The 20,402-nt window shown below is 40.3% G+C and overlaps 2 protein-coding genes across 6 annotated transcripts in view; one reads left to right on the forward strand and one right to left on the reverse strand.

Moving 5' to 3' along the window:
* Positions 1 to 12,659, forward strand: part of LTN1 (listerin E3 ubiquitin protein ligase 1) — a 47,889-nt gene extending 35,230 nt beyond the window's left edge. For 2 of the 4 annotated variants that reach the window (XM_016216497.2, XM_087818501.1), the window contains exons 26-30: positions 3,768 to 3,939; positions 4,896 to 5,116; positions 6,434 to 6,628; positions 7,458 to 7,625; positions 8,398 to 12,659. In XM_016216497.2, the coding sequence (XP_016071983.2) occupies positions 3,768 to 3,939; positions 4,896 to 5,116; positions 6,434 to 6,628; positions 7,458 to 7,625; positions 8,398 to 8,460 (819 nt within the window). In that variant the 3' untranslated portion in view covers positions 8,461 to 12,659. Of the gene's footprint in view, positions 1 to 3,767; positions 3,940 to 4,895; positions 5,117 to 6,433; positions 6,629 to 7,457; positions 7,626 to 8,397 lie in introns of those variants that run through there. The other 2 variants (XM_016216498.2, XR_015714705.1) reach the window with 2 other exon arrangements.
* HEMK2 (HemK methyltransferase 2, ETF1 glutamine and histone H4 lysine) lies at positions 12,153 to 20,119 on the reverse strand. 2 transcript variants are annotated; one of them, XM_016216505.2, is made up of 6 exons: positions 19,971 to 20,119; positions 18,313 to 18,399; positions 17,525 to 17,615; positions 16,533 to 16,616; positions 14,048 to 14,189; positions 12,153 to 13,019 (listed from the first exon to the last, which is right to left on the reverse strand). In XM_016216505.2, the coding sequence occupies exons 1-6, from the start codon at positions 20,102 to 20,104 to the stop codon at positions 12,913 to 12,915; spliced, it is 645 nt and encodes a 214-aa protein (XP_016071991.1). In that variant the 5' UTR covers positions 20,105 to 20,119; the 3' UTR covers positions 12,153 to 12,912. The 2 variants fall into 2 exon arrangements, with proteins under 2 accessions (XP_016071991.1, XP_087674630.1); XM_087818504.1 differs by lacking the exon at positions 19,971 to 20,119 and adding an exon at positions 19,161 to 19,898.
* Between the last annotated feature and the right edge of the window lie 283 nt (positions 20,120 to 20,402).

Raw genomic sequence — 20,402 nt, forward strand, 5'->3', positions numbered from 1 at the left:
ATTTTGCCACAATTATTCTGCAGCCATGAGATGTCCCTGTTGCCTCATATTTAGGAAGGAACCTTGGAAAATATACCCCAGTTAGTTTATTCACTCACTTTTTATTTATTTACTTATTTATTTATTCATTCATTCTTTTAGGTAGATACCGACTTTGAAAATTTCTATCAAGCTTTGATTGAATCAGTTTAATAGAGACCTGGCTCCTTTGATAGGTCAACACTGAAGGACCTAGTTTATCCCTTCATATTGAGAGTGTATGGCATTCGTTTCTGATGCGATTGTTCAGAATGCTTATAGTTATGTTGTTGCAAATAACCATATCTGGGTACAAATATGTCAACATATGCATCTTTGCATTTGCATCTATAGGGGGAAAATCAAGTTGCAGGGACAGCATTGATCCAGATGTTGAAATCACTGTAGTTCTCTTTAGGCTTGTCACCTACCTGACTTGAGCTAGTTTTATTTGCTTATGCTAAACTTCAAGAGCTCATTGTTGGGCTTTTACATTTGTTTATTAAAATATTGTTGATCTCATAAAATTACCAAATCGAGGCCTGTATGTGTAGGAATTTTTGTCGTGTCATCATAGATTCAGAAAGTTGGAAAATGGCCATCCACCATCTTTTTCATTAAGCCAGAGTGTGGGAGGGGCACAAAGAATTGTTACCTAGCAGCTTTCACTGAGCCTGGAACCTGAACTGAGCTATGGCAGGTAAACCAGAGTAACACACCAAATAACAAAAATTAGATGAATCCCATAACAGAATTTAAAAAAACACGAAAAACCTTAATCAGTCCTGAGTCTGGGTTATTTTTAACTTCTCAAAAAACTAGTAAATCCAACTGAACTGAAACCAAAGCCGTGTGTGTGTGTGTGAGTGAGAGAGAGAGATTCCTTTACTGAGACATAGTTCACATGCCATCCAATGTACCTGTTTGAAATTATAGTTTGATGTTTCTAATATTTTCATAGAATTGTGCAGCTGTCATTACTGTCTCATTTTAGAACATATTTAATGCTCAAAAGAGAAACGCTCACTCATTTGTCATCACTTCCCATTTTCTCTCAAACCCTCCATCCCCCAGCAAACAGTAATCTGTGTCTGTCTTTGGATTTGCCAGTTGTGCACATTTTATATACAGGGTGCCCCCAAAAATGTATACACACTTAAGATAGCTCAGCTGACATTTCAGATTTAATCCATTGGAATGAATAATTATTCAAAGTGTGTATCCTTTTTTTTTTCAAAAGGAAAGTTGCCATGTATTCTCCATAGTCTAATTCTTTTTTTTTTTTTTAATCCTCACTTGAGGATATTTTTTCCATTACCTTTGGAGTGGAAGGGAGAGAAACATCGGTGTGAGAGAGACACAGTGATTGGTTGCTTCCCGCACGTTTCCCAACAGTGCCAGGGATTGAGCCTGCCACCAAGGTACGTACTCTTGTCCAGAATCAAACTGGATATCCTTCAGTCCGTAGGCCGATGCTCTAACCACTAAGCCAAACTGGCTAGGACTGTATACATTTTTTGGGGGGACACCCTGTATGTAGCCTTTTGCACCTGGCTTCCTTCACTGGGCATAATGTCGTCAAGACTCATTCATGTTGCAGCATGTGTCAGCACTGGATTCCTTTTTATGGCTGAATAATATTCCATTGTAAGAATATACCATATTTTGCCCTAGCAAGTTTGGCTCCGTGGCTACAGAGTCGGCCCACAGACGGAAGAGTCCCAGGTTCGATTCAGGCCAAGGGCCTGAAGTACCTCATTTGGAGGCTCATGTGAGAGGCAACCAGTTGATGTGTCTCGCTCACATTGATGTTTCTCTCTCTCTCCTTCCACTCTCTGAAAAGCAATGGGAAAAATATCCTCGGGTGAGAAATAAAAAAACATGGCTCTTGCCCTGGCTGTGTGGCTCATTGGTTGCAGTGTCGTCCTGATGCACCGGGGTTGTGGGTTCAGTTCCCAGTTTGGGCACATGTGAGAATCAACCCGTGAATGTATGGATAGGTGGAGCAGCAGGTCAATGTTTCTCTCTCTCTCAAATCAATGAAAAAGAAAAAAAAAGGAAAGAATATACCCTATTTTGTTTATATACCAAAATGTGAGTTTAGCACATGCATCTGTTAATGAACATTTACATTGTCTCCACTCTTTGGCTGTTGTGAGTGAAACCTCTGTGAACCTTCCTATATGTGCGTGTGTGTGGACATGTCTTCATTTCTCTAGTGTTGTGTACTTAGGAGTGGGATTGCTAGGTAATATATGTGTCTTTAAAAGACCATTGATATGTATGATTAATTTTAAAAAATTCTTTTTACTTTATATTTTGAAAATTTTTAAAGTTACAGAGAAGTAGAAAGACTAACTTGTGAGGTCATGTGCCCTTTTCCTGCAGCCACAGATCTTTACAGGTTGCTGCACTTGCTCACTTACTCTGCATTTTCTTCTTTCCTGCTGATCTATTTCAGACGTGTTGCTTTATTTACCAAAAATATTTAAACATGTATCTCCTAAGAGCAAGGACATGCTTATACCTAAAACTATTACACTCAAATTTATTTGATGCAATAATACTATCCAGTTTGTATTCACATTTCTCAGTAAATGTCCTTTATAGTTTTACCTCCTTTCCTGTTGAGGATTTAATCAAGGGTCCTATTTGCATTTGTTTGTGTATTTCTTTAGCTGTAACACCCCAGCTTCTCTGTGGTCACTCACCAGGTCAGCTGTTTTGTAGACTGTCTTATAGTTTGATGTATCTGTTTCCTCGTGGTTAGATTCCGGTTAGTTTTCAGCAGGATTGCTTACTGCCCTGCGGTGACATGTCCTCTCTCTGTCACCTCTGGAGGCACCACATGTCAGTGTCATTTCATTGGTGACATTGAATGTGGCTACTTGATAAAGGTAGTGTCTCCCAGAGCTCCCCATGGTAAAGGTACTTGAACAACCTATGTTAAGAATCAATTCCAAATCCTATGGCTCGATCTCCATATTTGGGCACTCAGTGTTCAGAAAGTGGTGTCTATACTGTGAGGAGCTGTGTGGTTAGGGGAAGTAATCATTTTAAAACAGGTACAAAGAGCTGCAAAGTCAGTATGAACAAATGAAAACCACTATGTCATTGAGGGGCAAGGAATTCCAAAGCACAGGCCTCACAGGTGCCCGCAGTGCACCCAACAGTGCCAGGTTCTCCTATTTTAAAAAAGAAACCAGAAGTCCTACTTGTTTGTGAAATTTCCTGATTTATAAAACCAGACATTTTGGACTACTGATCTGTGATCACTGTCTTAAAGGGATGCTGGAGTATTTTATATAGGGTGGGGTCAGCCATGAAAATGGAATTTGTTTTAAGAAAGAGTTTGGAAGAGTGAGGGCTGTGATGTGGAAGGAACGTGTGGAAGACTTGGGAGGAAAAAGCGAGTCACCTGTGGGGAGTAGTGAATAGATTTTCATGGCTCAGACTCCAAGTGGAGGTGAACCTGTTACCAGGGCAACGGTTTGAGGAAGACACACATGTCACAAAATGAGGGTCATGACAGCGTCTGCTAGCTTGTGAGGAAGTGGCAGTGCCATCAGATGGCGCATCGGAAAGGAAGAGGGTGGCATCTGTCATGTGGGACCCTTCTGTGTAATTCTGAGCCCTCTAAGTAGTGACTTTTCATTGTGTTCTTGTGCAGCTTGTTATACTTTGATGTTCTTATCTACTCATGGTCTTGGTTTAACTGGGTTTACTAACAGATTTTTGCTTTCCACCAGCTTCGGGCTCTGTATTCAATGTACCTCCGGAAAACAAAGAGTTTAAATAAACTGCTCTATCACCTGTTCAGGCTCATGCCAGAAAATCCGACCTGTGCGGAGACGGCTGCTGAGCTCTCCGGCAAGGAGCCCAAGACCTTCTTCACGGGAGAGCTCCAGCTGAGTGTCCGAGGTCAGTGAGGGGGGGGTGCGGCACAAGCTCTGCTGGAGACAGGCTCAGACCTGAGAGTGCAGCCTAGCCCCAGACGTGGCCCGAGCCCAAGGTTTTCCATGGTCCTCTAAATAGGACACTCAGTGAGATCTTGTGGATAAGGTTGTTAAGAATTTAATACATTTTTGAGGCCTAGTTTGTTGAGACTTATCTTTTACTCTGTAAACAAGTATTTGTTATGTGATAATGTTTTTTATTTCCTTAACTGTGGGGGCCCAGATGTTAGCTCAGGGTACAGGTGGTGCTGCAAAGTTACAGTTGCTTCCTAAGAATGATTTTAAAATGCTGTAGAGCTCTGAGGGCTGGACTGTGAGGTTGAGGCGGGTGTTCTAGGACCTTGCATAAATACATCAGTGATGCCAGGAGTAAAGGAGCCAGACTCCTTTCATCTTTAATTTTCCCTCCTTTTTAATTTTTTTAATCCTCACCGGAGGATACCCTTCTCCATTGCTTCTCAGAGCAGAAGGGAGAGAGGGAGAAACAGAAACATTCACCTGAGAGAGAGACACTGTCTGGCCGCCTCCTGCACGCTTCCCGATTGGGGCTGGGGATCGAGCCCTCAACTGAGGCATGCACCCCTTCCTGGATCGAACCCAGAACACTCAGCCCACAGGCCGATGCTCCAACCAGTATGCTTCCCTGCTTTTTAAAATCTGTGTTTCATATTATTTGTCACTCTTCCTGCGAAGTATAGAATGTGTTTCTAGGCAGATTTTTCAGTGTCAGTTGGGACCTTCTTGTTACTTTTTGCAATTGTAATGGCTCATTTCAGATACGTAGGAATAAGCAGATGCTGTAGAATTTCAGCTTCTTTGGCATTCACATTGAGGAATTAGGGTTTTTAAGGGAAGTGCTCATACTAGTCTATTATTCTGTGTATACGAAACACACTTTCTGAGAACTTACTCTTTCCTCAGAAATGACGACCCTCCGGCACCACATCCCACACTTGGCTTGTTCCGTCTACCACATGACGCTGCAGGACCTGCCCGCCATGGTCAGGCTCTGGTGGAACAGCAGCGAGAAGCGTGTCTTCAACATCGTTGATAGGTTTACAAGCAAGTACGTCAGCAGTGTTCTTTCTCTTCAAGAAATATCTTCTGTGCAAACAAGTACACAGCTACTTAATGGCATGACGGTTAGTATAATTTTGAATTTTTTTCTAGAAAAGTCGTTTAGATATTGTGTCTGACGTTTGTAGCTAGTGTCACCACAATTGTGGCCGTTGGTTGACAATTTACAGAAATTGCTTACTGTGTTTTCTGATTCTTGTGCATCACATCTCAATATTGACACATAGCTTGAAACAGTGGTATAATTTCTTTAACCCCCACTAAGTAGTTTTAAACATTCGTCAGTTCATCTAAAACATATATTGGATACCAGATGCCAGGCCCAGTGTGCGAGCAGCGTGGTTGGCAGTTATGGTCCTGGCCTGTGTGACATGCAGTACGAAGGGAAGGAGAGACACTATTTGGTCCTATTTAACCTCTGGCAAATCTCCTCTGAGGCAGCCACAAGTCGGAGTTACCATCTGGGCAGGTGCTCTGGCCATGAGCCTAGGTTGTTTGATGCACTGGGTCGAGGTGGAGGTGGGGGCCTGCTGTTGCTGGTGCTGTGAGCACGGAGCAGGCCCAGGTGAGGCAGTGCCAGTGGGAATGTAAAGGGGTGGGGGGTGGGGAGGAATTTTGTGGAAATTTATCCAGACTTACAACTGGTGAATAGCTGGGATGAGGCATGAGGAGAAATTTAAGATGTGCTTTTTAGCCTGGACAATAGGAAAGTTAGAAGAATACATTTGTAAAGGATCGTCACTGGTGTTTTTATGTTGAGTTTGCAGTACTGTATAAAACCAGAATCAGGCTGTAAAATTGAGAATTCTGCAGTAGAGAGAGACAGGAGACATCTAAACACACGTGGCATTTGATACCCTGGAAGAGAAAGAGTAATTATTAGCCCTTTCTGTCATTTGTCTATTCAAAAATGACTTGTATTACATGGTAAACCTAATATAACAAAACATACTATTTTGTGATACTATTTCTTATAAATTTCTTATAAAACAAATTTTGAATGTCATAAAATTACTATAAAATATAGTCAGCTGTCCTTATCTGTGGGTTTTCCATCCACGGAATCAACCAAGTACAGATCAAAATTAGAGTTGGTTTCCGGGCATGTGGACCCATGGACAGAGGGACTTGTGCCTCTGCAGAACTTGGTATCTGGGGGGCATGGGGCAAAGGGAGGGAGCCCTGCAACCGTTCCCCATGGGTACCCAGGGACAACTGTATGTCAGGTATTTATTAAATAGAGCATGTCAAATAGATGAATGTGTTTACCTGCATTTTCTTTGAGTGAAAACTTTGGCTGCTGATAGTGAACCTATCAAAATGCTTTTTGAATGAAAGAAAGGAAAGAAATTTGACAAAATATTACCGTTCATGTGTTGCAGGTTAAAGCTCGAGCTACTACTCGAGAAGTAATGGCTACTTATACCATCGAGGACATAGTTATTGAACTTATAATACAGCTGCCTTCCAACTACCCACTGGGCTCCATCACAGTGGAGAGCGGGCGGCGTGTGGGGGTAGCCGTGCAGCAGTGGCGGAACTGGATGCTGCAACTGAGCACCTACCTCACCCATCAGGTTGGTCTCTGTGCCCACTCTTGGCCTCTAAACCACTGGAAATGGCAATAAAACTTAAAATGTATTTATCTTCTGCTTAAGATGGAAATGGATGTTCTGGTTTCCTTGGGTGAGCACAGATATAGGCTTAAATGACTTGCACCTGCCGAGGTGTAATTTTTAATATTTTTCTGGTGTTTGAGAGGAATTGACTTGACTATCGGTATTACAGATGATACAGAGCAGTACAAGGTTTAAAGAAATTGTTTGAGTGAGGATCTTTTCATAAGGTGCTGGACAGAGGAATGTCTTCTGAGCTACTGTTAGTCTAACATTTCAACTCTCCTTCTGTGGTTACAGAAACCCCACTCCTTTTAAAGACCTTTGACTTTTAAACAACCTATAGGTCTCTAGCTTTGTTTGCACGTTGCAAACATTGCACAGTAAAGAGAAATTATTTTAAAATAAATATATTCATCAATTTGTAGAGCTGGCTAGAACAAATTGGCAACTTAGAAGGTAAGATGATTAATCATTTCAGTTAAAAAACAGGAGAAAAATCTAAATGATTGACTTATTAAGAGTTTCGCCAGGCAACAGGCTGAGACTAATCTTGAAGTGTTAGTGCAGAAGCCTTTCTCTCAAGCTGTCTTTGCTGGAGAAGGGTTTATCTGGTTCCTAAAACTGGGGTGATCATTTAAAAAAACAACATTCATAAAACTTAAAAGAGTGAATGGAACAAAACAGATTCTCTTCTCTCCAATTATAACTCAACCTTAGAATTGTTTAAGTTGAATAAAAATAATTGGTTGTCTTCATTGTATATTCACTCTTTTTTCCCTGTTCACAGAACGGGAGCATCATGGAGGGCCTGGCACTGTGGAAGAGCAACGTGGACAAGCGCTTTGAGGGGGTGGAGGACTGCATGATCTGCTTCTCTGTCATCCATGGCTTCAACTACTCTCTTCCCAAAAAAGCCTGTAGGACGTGCAAGAAAAAGTTCCACTCCGCCTGCTTGGTGAGTCTAAAAGGAAATTAGCTTATTTATTATTTTATGTACATTATATATGAATGATATCTAACTTTGGAAAAGAAAACAATGAAAGGTAAACTGTTTTTTAGTTTAAGTATTATCGTTATTGATTTCAGGGAGAGGGGGAGAGAGAGAAATATTAATGACAAGAGAGTCATTGATCGACTGCCTCCTGACAACCTGGGCATGTGCCCTGACCGGGAATCGAACTGTGATCTCCTGGATCATAGGTCGATGCTCAGCCACTGAAGCCTGTTGGCCGGGCGAAAGATAGACTTTTAATTGTAATTAATGGGAGACATACTAAAATGATTTTTCAAAATCTGTAAAAGGTAATTAGTAAAGTACTTTGGTAGCATCAGGGCATTTTAATCATTGGGTGTTTCTAATACAGGTCTCAGCACTCAAAAAATAGGTGGTCTTATAAGATCTGTACCATAAAGTAGACTAAAAAAGACCGGTGCTGAGGGCCATCTGGCATCAGAGCTCTTGGCTCTTTTAAAATGTCACACAGATGTGTAGTTGCTCTGAGGCCTCCCGGCCTGTCCCAGGGGGTGCATGAGCCTCGTGGGAAGCACTGCACTGTAGCCTTTGCCAGTTACACTGAGTTGTGTTGATTTTCAGATGGACTGAAGGAAGGAGCAAAAATGTCAGTGTTCTCTCTTTCCACTGTGTCGTTTTTAAGGTTACTTAGATGTATATTAAAATGACAGCATTTCAAAAAGTTCTTTTAACTTTTAAAACCTTTTTTTTTCAGTACAAATGGTTTACATCTAGCAACAAATCCACTTGTCCACTCTGTCGTGAGACCTTTTTCTGAGGTCTTTCCCCACTGGAAGTGCCCCCTGAGGTAAAGCAGAGGCAGCGGGCGTGGATCCATGTTGAAATGTTGGTGTGAGGAGGCCAGTGAGCGAGACTGTAGACAGGGCCTGCTCTGGAGCATTACCTGGTCAGCGCACTGACCCTAAAATCAGGCCTGCTTACTCTCAGATCGCTTGGTAAATGTTTGGTTTTCTTTTGCATAAGAATATTACATATTTGAGAGAAAATATATGTTAATAGTTTAATTTCTCTGTATACTTAAAAATAAATATGGAAAAGCCCTAAATTACAGATTTGGAATCTGTGAAAGCATTGTATTGATTAATGTCTAGAACAGTCCAGGAGACCAATGAATTAAGGGAGGTGATTTATATCTATCAATATTTTAAGACTTATTTATTAGATACGTCAACAAAATTAATTAGTATTCTAATATTTGTAGATTATTTTAATGATAAAAATGACTAAGCTATTAATATAGCTTATCTTGAGCTGTTTGAAGCATGCTCTGAAATCCTACATTCAAGAGTGTCAGCTGGACTTCCTGTGGCCCCTGTTTGTTAAGAGTGATGAAGTTCAGGGAATTAAATCCATGACACTGACCGTGGCTGTGGAACACATTCTAGGTATCATTGAACTTTGAACTGCAGACTTGTGCATGAGTTTATTACTCAGCTGAGTGAGAATTTGAGAGAACAGGAATTAGATTATTTCATTCATGAAGCAGAGTGGTAGTTACCTTACCCCTCTATGGAGAGAGAGGAAATAAGTATTTCTGAAACTTAAGATTGGTGGAAAAAAACAAACAAAAAATTTAAATGCTATAGACAGCTTTCAATTTTGTAAGCGACTTTTACTGTTTTTACTGGCCAAAGTTATGTTACATTAGATTTGAGGAAGGTACTTTTTCCAGCCCAGTTAAGAATTTTAGTACCAAGTAAAATGTAATATAACAGGCTGAAGAGTGGGTGAAACCTGCCTTTGCCACAGTAGTATTGCCCTAAAAATTGTGCCCAAAACATAGTGTGTAAGTTTGGAACTTGGAGTAATTTTATTGCAGTCATCCATCCATATCGTGGGGAATATTAGCATAACTAACAGCAAGGTCACTTGAAAGATCAGCTAATCATCTCTCTTGCAAATGTTTAATTGGCGAAAAGCAATTCATGTTAAATAAAACTACTGCTTTCTATCAAATGGATAAAATGGTTATTATTGAAATAGTATGAGTATGGTCAGAGTATTGTAGTCGAGAGTGAAGTATTACGTGAGCTTCAGATCGCTGGAGCTATATTTGTAGGTGCAGAGTCCTGCCCAGTCTGTCTCCTGAGTTTTTTCTGGAGTATTTATTATCTTACATCCTTGGGCCTCAGAAAGTCAGGAGTCAGTAAGTGAAGTATAGAGAAGCAAAATTCTACTACCTCTCCTTAACCCCTTTTTTAAAATAGTCTCTCTTCCCGTGTCTCTCTGACATAGTAATCCCAAAGGATTGTGTTATTTCTCTGAGAAAGTTACACACTTTTTCTTTAAAAATTGTTTTATAATGAGAGTTTGTTTATAGCTTTTCCAGTATTGGTATTTCTTGGCTTCTGATTCAAACCCCAGGTAGGAAAGTGAAGGGAGTGAGGGAGCAGTGTTTCTGCGGTGGGATTCAGGCACCAGGATCCTGGAAACCCTGTGGATGACCAGGTGGGACACCTCTCTTCACACTTCAACTCTTAACGTTTCTCTGATGCTGTAAATAGAAATGTGAAACTGGTAACTGATTACATACTGAAGAGTGAGCCTTCCAAAGTAAGACTGAAATTGAGAACCACATTAACTGAGTTTATTTATGTAGCTTGACAATCCCAGAGAGCACCCCTAGCATTCCAGCATCGGGACACTTTAAAGTTGCATGAGATTCATAGCCCATTAGCCAAATTAACAACTTAAAACACTAATGTAAACTGCAAATTTTAGAATTTATTTTTAACTCTGTATTACATGCTTAAACAATGTTATTACTAAATCAGTTTTTGTGCTGTCAATAATTAATGTTATTTGATTGTTATACCATATGTGCCCATTAAAATTCTTTTTAATTACAAAATATGTCAAATATACAGAACAATACTAATACAAATGCCCTCGTGCTCTTCACAAACTATTTTGCCATATTTGCTTCTGATTTTTAAAGAAATAAAATGTTAACTCTCTTGTACTCCTCCCTGAGGCCATCTCCTCCTTCCCTCCCTGGAGCTAAACTGAGGTTGGTGGGACTCCTTCGTATTTAAGAGTTTATACTTCACCACTTGTTTGTTTCCATAAGCAATATATAGTGGTTTTAAAAAATGTATATTTGTGATATCCTTCTGTATGTTATCTTTGGTAACTTGCTTTCTCACTCAACATGACTGCTTTTAAGATCACGTGAAGTCAGTTTACTTGCCAGTTCCCCCACTAACAGTCATTCCGATCATTGCTTTTTGCCACTGTGAACAGGGCTGCACTGTGCATTCTTGATGTTTCCCCATGCAAATGTGCTAGGTATTCTGGATAAATGCCCCAAAATGGAATGGCTGGTAGCAGATGTCTGCACTCTGTGACTTCAGAGGTTGTCAAACTGCCCTCTGGGTGGAGTGCCAGTCTGCACTCCCTCCCAGTGGCACCGAGAGGTCTGCTCTTCCCTCCTCATCACCAGCACAGTCCTACCAGACACTTAAAGTTTTCCAGTCAGAGCTGTGGGACAGTAGTAGGTCTTTGTCTTCATTTATATTTACATGGCTACCAAGAATCGTAGCTTAGTTTCGTGTATTTATTGGTCATTATTTTGTGAATTTGTTATCTGTATGGATCACTTATATTCTTATTGATCATAATGTTCTATCCATTACAAGCTTCTTCTAGTACAGGACTTGACTTTTTTTTAAAAGAATTTTAAAATTGTTTAGAGAGGAAGGGAGAGGGAGATAGAAACATCTGTCAGTTGCCTCCTGCACACCCTCCTACTGGGAATTGAGCCCACAACCTGGGCTTGTGCTCTGCCCGGGAATTGAACCCTTTAGTGCACTGGATGATGCCCAGCCAACCAAGCCACACAGCCAGGGCGACAGGGATTCACTGTAATGTGGTCTGTGACTGTCTTTAATTGTGTATTTTCCAGTTAAATGTAGTAACACTTGTCATTCTTTAAAATTTTGTTCGTTCCCTGAGGTTTTAAAAAAATACTATGCCTGATTCACCTGAATTTAGTTTTGTGACTGTTGTAAGGTGGAACTCCTAAGCCATGTTGACAGCCGGTTCTCACAGCATCACTTAAGTAGTATTCCCATCCCCATGTTTATGGTGCCTCTTATGTCACCAAATCCCAATCCTGGGGGCAGGTAGTGTGGACTGGTATCCAGGCTCTCTTCTGTTCTACTGATCTGTTTATCTGTGTTAATTCTACACAGGTTTTTTCTTTAAAAAATGCCTATAGTTAATCTTGAAGAGCAGATAAAGAAGCCTCCACCCTTGTTCCTCTAGACTTTCCTGGACAGGCATGTCCCCCACTTGATGGTGTGTTTATTTACACAGGGTTCTCCCTGACTTAAGAGCACGTATAGTATTTTGCGGTATATAGGAAAGAGGACAAGTCTGTGATAAAGGACAAAGGTAGGGAAGTCTCACCAGGCAGAAGAACAAAAGCAGAGGCATTTTATTTTTTAAATTTATTTTTTAAAAAAAATTTAATTTTCTTTCTTTTTATAGTATCTCTTTATTGATTTCAAATAGAGGGAGAGGGAGAAATAGAAACAAACTTGTTAAAATAATGTAAGTAATACACTATACTTGTGCAGCTGCTACCACAAAAGAGCAGAAGTTCCTCCATTCCCACCAGGTGACTTCTGAGACTCTTATGTACACAGACAAACCTACCCTTCTGGGTTTTTTTTTTTTTATGCTTTAGTAGAATAATACTGTTTTGTAATTTGCTTATTTTCCCCACTCAGTAGTACATCATGAACCCCTTCGGGTTCAGTCCATACAGATCTGACTTGTTGGATGGCTGGATGCCATTTACATTTGGTGTCCTGGACATACTGTAACTTCTTATACCAACCCTTTTATGATGGGCAAATAGGCTGACTTCCTTGTTTTGCTATTATAGGCAATGCTGAAATGAATGTCCTTTCGTATGTAATATAAATATATTTTATATGTAAATGCAAATTATACATGTTTGTATCTCCTTGCGTTTATGCAAACATTTTTGTAGGCTTGATTCCCAGGTAAAAGACAACTTGACCTGCCTTCCCACCTTTCTCTAGGAGACACATTTCTGACAATTTTACTTGTTAACCAAGAAATGACTTTAGTTTCCAAATATGGTGAATACATTCAACATATATATTCAGTATAATATGTAGTCATATCTATGCTCAATGTGATACATATTGTTTAATATTAACACAGAGCGGACACTGTGTCATGACTTGGTGAACTTCAGGACTGAGAGGGTTTCTTGGCCTGCTCGCCTGGAAAGGGCAGTAGTCCCCTGAAGACCTTTCACCTTCATTGTTTCCAAAATGTCTTCTAAAATGAAAATTAAAACAAAAGGTAAAATCCAATTGAATCATTTGGCAAAGTGTATATAATTACTAACAGTTTAATGAATAATAAACAGACTATTTACAAAGTACAGCCATCTGAGAAAACAACGTACACCAAGCAAATGTCTATTAAAGTGAACCTGGGCTTCAGACAAGTGGGATCACTTTGCACTTTCTTGGTGTTGCTGAGCATTCTAATCAGACTGAATGGCCTGCGCTGTAGCGGAGCCTACCCTGGATTCAACAGAAATATTAATTATACTTGTTATGACAGCAATAATTAATTTTTTTCTTACTTAGCTGCAATCTCTGCCTATATCCTTCCCTTTGGATAAAAAACGTGAATGAAGGGTTGGGCCAACTGTACAGTAACATGGCACAGTGGTAGTAAGTAAAGTAGCTTATTTCTTTTAGACATATTGGAAAAAGCAAAATCCTTTAAAAACAAAAGTAACATTAAGACGGAATTAAGAAAATGGAGTTACAAAAACCCCCCAAAATCTAGTAATCTTGATGTGATCTGAGGGGCAGAGGATATAAGGTATAATGTAAACAGTCAAACTGAGGTGTTCGGAAAAAGAAAGATTAAAGTCAATTTAGCTACAAAGTAGCCTGACCTCAGGTATGAGGACCCATCCATGAGGTAGCTTTTGAGATGAAACTCTAAGTGAGCAAACGGCATAGAGCAGAGTTATCAAGGGCATGAAAACCAGAGGAGGAGGGAAAATTCACAATATTGAGGGGGGGTGTTAGAAGAAAGAATTACAGATTCTGTATCTGAGTAATAGTTTAGGAATTAGGGGAAAACTGCCCCTATCCCCCAAGGCAACACTTTCTAAACCCTCAAATCAATCTTTTACAAATCCCTCTTTCAACACGTGTTGCCTGCATTATCTGTTGTCAGTGATTATATTCCTAACGTTCCAGGTTACTTTATAAATTATAGTCTGACATTATTAACTTCTGATTTCAGCAAAGCCAATGTTTAACAGATAAACTGGTCTGTATTACCTGGATTGTTTTCCTTAATGGTAACTAAATAGAATAACCCTCTTGGCGAAAGGAGATCTGGAACCAGTGGGAAGAATCTGTCCATGACTTCACGACCATTTCTGCCACCGGCCCAAGCCGCCTTTATTCCGTGACTTCCTACCTGTGACCAATTAGAAAGATCATTTTGTTTTGACTCAAGTCTAGTTACATTTAGAGTCACAAACTTAATCTTTTTGACAAGTAACATTCACCAAAGTATATATTTTGTATTTCATTGACGTCCAGGAGGCAGTATATCTTAATCTGAGCCCCACCATTTCTTAGCCTTGTGACCTTCTGTAAATTTGTAATCAGTGAATTAGTTTCCTTCCTTATCTGTAAAATTAGGAAAACAAGCATTTCTCACTATAAAGGTAGAAAACATGATTAAATTATTTTTGTCTACTGTTAGGGAAAAAATGAGGAAATACAAAGTTTTGATACAGTGCCCTGAACCCAGGTAATTCTTATACTTACATGGAACGATGGGAAGAAACTAGAAGGGGGGAATTTGTATTGTAAGAGATTCACTTTGCAAGTGAATCAAAGTTTCCAAATGTCCCACTGCATCTGGTTCTCTTCTAGGTTAAACTGTCCTAGAGCCCTTATCAGGAACACATTATTTTCCAATAACAATCTAATTCTATTGCAGAAACAACACTCAGAGTTTATACAGTATTAAAAATCTTTAAATCCTTACCATTGTATATTGTTTTCAAAACTAAAGAATACTCTGAAGAAATCACTCAAAAACTAGCCCTAAGACAAGTATTTTCTATTTCCCTCATTGGTTTTTGTCCACATTTAAATTATTTTAACGCAAACATAACTTCCACTTTTATTCAATATGGCATATGCTTCCCATTTGAAATAATTTCTTTATACCTATAACCATATAAATTTTACAAATAAGAGAAATATGTTCATATACCTGCTTTAAAAAACTTTTCAATGTTTTGCTTCTCTACTCCTCCCCGTTCACACAGGTGCACGCGTGCACAGACACACACACACTTTTGCTTTCTTGTCCATGTTTTACAAAGATTATATTCTACATTCTTCTGTGCATTTTTCATTTCTTACACAATACCTTATGAAAATCTCTTCTTGTGACCTAGTAGAGTTCTAATTTGCTTTTAATGACTGCACAATATTTTACTGTGGAAAATAATCACATTCAGCTATTGATGAACATTCAATGTGTCCACTTAATTTTTTTGTATCTATTTAAGTTATTCCCATATCTATCATAGGCCCCTCAATATACAACTTTCCACAAAGTTAATCATTTTAGGAAATTTACCAGTTCCTCCTTTTTTGTCAAGACTTTTCTCCTAGAGACTTCCATTTTGGCATTCCTATACAGTGGTACCTCGGTTTTTTAATGTAACCCGTTCCGGAAGACCGTCTGAGTTCTGAAATGTTGGAAAACCGAGGGATCAATAGCTGACAGCTAGGCCTCAGGATCCTCCTCAGAGGAGTGACATCTGAGGCGTGTCGGAAAACCGAAGCATTTACTTCCGGGTTTATGGAGTTCGTAAACCGAAATGTTCGTCAACAGAGATGTTCGAAAACCGAGGTACCACTGTAATTCCTTTTTCTGGACTCATGTCTTCCTCGGTTTACTCCCTTATTTCAGTGCACTCCATTTTGTGGATGTTTCATCAGGTCTGTGGACAGGCCTCTGGGATGGCAGCTTTGGCCAGACCTGTCTCTTGTCATTCTGCTCCAGGATGGACAGGAGCCCTCTGTGCTGGACCCTGTTATATGCCTCCCTACGGATGCTCTGCTAGGTTTATGCGCTTGCACTGGAGGTGCCCCTCCAGGAAGACCAGCTGGTGCCAACCACATTCTTGGAGCCAGAGAAGGGAGGTGTCCATCATGAGGGAGGTGTCATGTTTGATGACTGCTCTTGGTCTGCTGCCTGGGCCCACTGCTGTGCCAGCTCTTGATTCTGCCCAGGTCCCTGGCACACCCAGCATCGCCCAACCTCATGTGTCTAGATACACTAGTAAGTACAGCCACAACTTTTTATGTGCATTTCTATTACTACTATCAGGTCTAACCTCTAAGTGTCTTTCACCTTCATGATTTCCTTTTTCCATCCCACCCCTACTTCCTGTGAAAGGAGGAAACCTGAGACTTTGAAAAAGAATTCCTAGGTGAATTTAAGGGTGATTAAAAAAATTGTTTTGCATATTTGTCCTTCATGATAAAGGGTGGGCACACACACGAATTTAAATGCCAGGGCCTGATCTGAATGGGATTTTAAAGGGCGGAGATAGGTCAGTTTGTATTTCCATTAGTTTTAGGTTACTTTCCTATGTCTACCAACAGTCCTCAATCATTGACAATTAGGAGTAAAATTAGAGCAGTTTGTTACTCAGCAGCTGATGAAATTCACTTGAATATAGAAAGAAAAGAACAGATAGTATTAATAATTAAATTTTGTGATATTTCTTACCTCTTCAGGTGGAGTCACTACATAGGGGGGATTAAACACCAGAAGGTCAACTTTTTCCTTCAGTCTTGGTAGCAAGCCTTTGACCTAAATGTTCAACAATTGTCAGACTTTTAAGCCAAAGTATAAATTAAACATCTTTAAAAATATCTCTCATGTTTTTAGAAAGAAAACAAAAAGATGTTAAAAGGCCACACTAGTAAACAAATGGAGAGTAATACTTTTATATTTCATTCAGATAAAGATTACACGAATTTACCTAAAAATAAGGGAATTAGATTATTTATGAGAATGAAGATGTTCAGGAGTCTCGGCTCTTTAGCAGTTCACATGTTTACACTCAGATTCACTTTCGGAAAATAAAACAAGGAAGGTCTAATCCGTACATAAGTTCTATTACAGATCTCAACACACTTTACAGCTGTAGCCTCTGAACCAAACATTTATTTTCTATAACCAAGAGAAATGTTTTATGAGAGGATAGGAAACATAAGATTGAGAGAGAGACATATGACCCAAACTGATCCAACCTAAACTCATTCTGGGACTTTCGCCAGATTAACTGAGTAGAAAGGGTTTCTTTCCATGAGGGGTTGCTGAGAAATAAGACACAGACATGCAAGTATCTTGCTACCTTGAGGAAGACTGCCTAGGAGCAGTGCCCCTAGAGAGAAGTTCAGACCTAAGAAAAAGATGCCTGTAACATTTGAGCTCCTAGTCTGCTGTGCCCGAAGCCACCCATTCTATTAAAGGCAGTTTGAACTGCATTCTCTGTCACAGTGAGAGACAGATGCCTGATGCATACAAGCCAAAAGAAATTCCTTGTGAATTGTGGACAAAAGGGACTGTATCAGTCAAGAATTTAATCTATTATAAACTATGAGGTATACTGCTTAGTGGGTTAAAAAGCACTGAAGTTTCTTTGATAAATCATCTTGACCTTAACTTATTTGAAAAGGAAATTAATTATTATTGGGCAAGGATTAACAGCTCACCAAATCTGTAATTATGGGTTGTACATGAACTTTGTTGCAGCGTGCTGTCTCCAGGGTACAAGCTGCTGCCTTAGGGTTGATATCAGTGCACCTACAAACAGAAAAGAAAGAAAACTATATTCCACGCCCACGAGACAGGTGTGTTACTGAAAAATTCAATGAATATTCCATTTATTTTGAATGGAGCAGATTTAGGGGGGAAAAATTGAATGCTTTAATAATGGCAGAAAAAGAACAAAGATTTGTTACATTGATGAAAGAAGCTGTTATACTGATAATGATGTGCAAGAAGAATACACATAACTGAAGACACATCTGAAGGATTTTATTAAATTATGAATCCAATGAAGGAATACTATGCAGCCATCAAAAATGAAATGTAAAAGGAATTTTTGAAAGGAAAATGCTCATGATATGATGTTAATTGAAAAACACAGGAAATGGAAAAAAAATCAACAGTTGGATCATGTAAAATTTATAGGTAACTTATAATTTCTATATTCTCAAATTTTCTCAAGGGAAATTCTGGAAACTTTCAAAAAAATTCAAATTTAGAGATGACCTAAAATTCTTATGCCACTTCTTTAATTAGCCAGTCTGATGGGACAGATTTGAACATACAGTTACAATTTTTAGGGAAATTAATCTGCATTCTGATTCCTTACTAGGCTTAGACACCATCAGATACATATTATCTACTTACAAAAATGATTTCATTCAAGCAACACAGTATTTAGAGTGAATCTCTTAGTGAAAGATGTTAATTACTTTGATATTCTTAAACTTACATGTACAAAGCCTGAGGACCTATCATGGAGGCTAGGAATGTGGATACCACTCCAGACCCTGACCCTACTTCCAGGCATATTTCCACTCTAAAACACAAAATAAAGTGATATTAGTACTGTAGCATTAAAACACACATTACAGAAAATAACTCTCATGCTACTTTTAATTTATTTCTCCATTATCACACCGGCAAATACAGGGTATACTGAAAAGAATGCATGTATACTTTTTATAACTATTAATTCCAATGGGTTAAATCTGAAAAGAAGGAAAGAATTGAGCTATCAGCTGTTAAAGTGTGCATACATTTTTTGGGACACCCTTTATATATCAAAAGCACCAATTATCTCCATTACAGAAGTAGGTTTGATGGGAGTTAGGCGCTTCACTAATCCCTAACTCCCCAAACCTACCCAACAACAAACTCTAAGGGTTTCTAACTTTGCAAACCAGTCCATATATCTGACAAGCCTTTATTATGGTGTAGGAAGGTTTATTAAATCTAACCAAGTGGCTTCTATTTGAAAAAAACTTAGTCTCATAAATAATTAACATTCCAAGACCAGAAATATACAAGACTATAACAAAATTAGCTTTACAGCATACTGCGGAACACAATTTGTGCTTGTAAATCTTTGATATATCCTGAGTTATAAAACAGTAGTGTTATATTCTATATTCCAGTAAATCAAAAATGAAAAACGTTTAATAAGAGTTGGGCTGTTTAAACATGGAAAAATCCGACCAAGTTTAAGAGGGATGAGCACATAGATCTTTGAAGCCTGACAGCTGTTTCATCCTGAGAAAACCCAATTCAAGTCTTGATTTTTTAAAAAAAAATTCTCACCCAAGGTTATTTTTTCCATTGCTTTTCAGAGAGTGGAGGGAAAGGAGGGAGAGGGAGAGACACATCCAGGTCCGACGGAGCCTGCAACCGAGGTAGTGGCCTTGGTCGGAATCGAACCAGCGACCTTCAGTCCGATGGCCCAGGCTCTAACCACCGATTTTTAAATACATCTAAATACTCAAATTCCCTTCATTAAATAATTTACAATGCACACCTATTTTTTGTTAAGGTTTATAGTGAGCATTTCAACAGGTCAATTTTGCTATTTGCGAGGTGCTAGGGAAAATTACGTAGGCTACCTGCTGCCTGTAACTAGTTTTTACGATTACTTGAAAATTCAGTTCCGCGGCCGCGCCCGCACCTCTCAGCCTCGAGAAGGTTAATCAGCAGCTTCAAAAACCCTGCCCGCCCCGCGGTCGCCACCTCGCTTCGTTTCTACGCCCTTGGGTCGCCAGAGGGCGCCTTTGTGCAAACGGAGCGACACCCGGCTCCGCCTTCCCTGTTCGGCTCCGCCTTCCCTGTTCTACGTGAATAAGCCGGGTTCGCGGTGTTTGGTTTTTGCAAAGTGGCGTAAGGTCGCTGCCGCTCGGGGCACGTGCGCGGGTCGTCACCGGCTGACCCGACAGGACTCCGCCCGGTGCAGTGAGGACTGCGACACCGGCCGGACCCCGGCGCGCTCGCTTCTGCTGCTCCGGGGGATCCTCGGTGACGGCTTCCGGTGCCAATCTTTGCCAGGAGTGACCCCGCCTCCTGTCCGGCGGCGGCCACAGGACGCCCGACCCCTGTCCCCCGGGGACTCTTGCCTCGCACCGCGTGAGCTCGGCCACCGCCGCCTCGAGAGCGTCCAGGAGCAGGAACGTGTCCTCCGCGGGCTCGTACACGTCGCTGAAGGCGCCGCGGCCCACATGCCCGTGCAACGGCGTCGGGAGGCTGGGCGCCGCCATCTTGCTTCAGTGCATTGTCCGCGCAAGCGCCAACTCCGCGCTTGCGCAAAGGGCGGGGCGGGACTGCCCCTCGGGCGCAGGGCTGGTGACGATGGGGAGGTGCCTGGGGACTGCCCCGCGCTGGGGGCGATGTGCAGCCCCCGACACGTGCTTTATTCTTTAAGCATTTAAACTTGTTTCAGTTGGTAGAGCGGCGCCTAGCAGCCATCCTCAGTGGAAGGTTTACATCGACAAGTTTTCTATCCCTAGTTAGCAAATAATTGAAAAATACGCGACGGTTACGAAGTTTTACTTTTTA

The sequence above is a fragment of the Miniopterus natalensis genome, chromosome 6 (assembly GCF_054644295.1).
Source record: "Miniopterus natalensis isolate mMinNat1 chromosome 6, mMinNat1.hap1, whole genome shotgun sequence".
Classification (NCBI taxonomy): domain Eukaryota; kingdom Metazoa; phylum Chordata; class Mammalia; order Chiroptera; family Miniopteridae; genus Miniopterus; species Miniopterus natalensis.

Excerpts from the sequence above, each read along its gene's own strand:
- HEMK2 (XM_016216505.2), bottom strand. The coding sequence starts at position 20,104 with ATGGCGGCGCCCAGCCTCCCGACGCCGTTGCACGGGCATGTGGGCCGC. Across the intron at positions 18,400-19,970 it reads GCGGTGGCCGAGCTCACGCG|AGTGGAAATATGCCTGGAAG; the intron begins GTGCGAGGCAAG and ends TTTGTGTTTTAG. Across the intron at positions 14,190-16,532 it reads TAGTGACTCCACCTGAAGAG|GTAGGAAGTCACGGAATAAA; the intron begins GTAAGAAATATC and ends AATTGGTCACAG.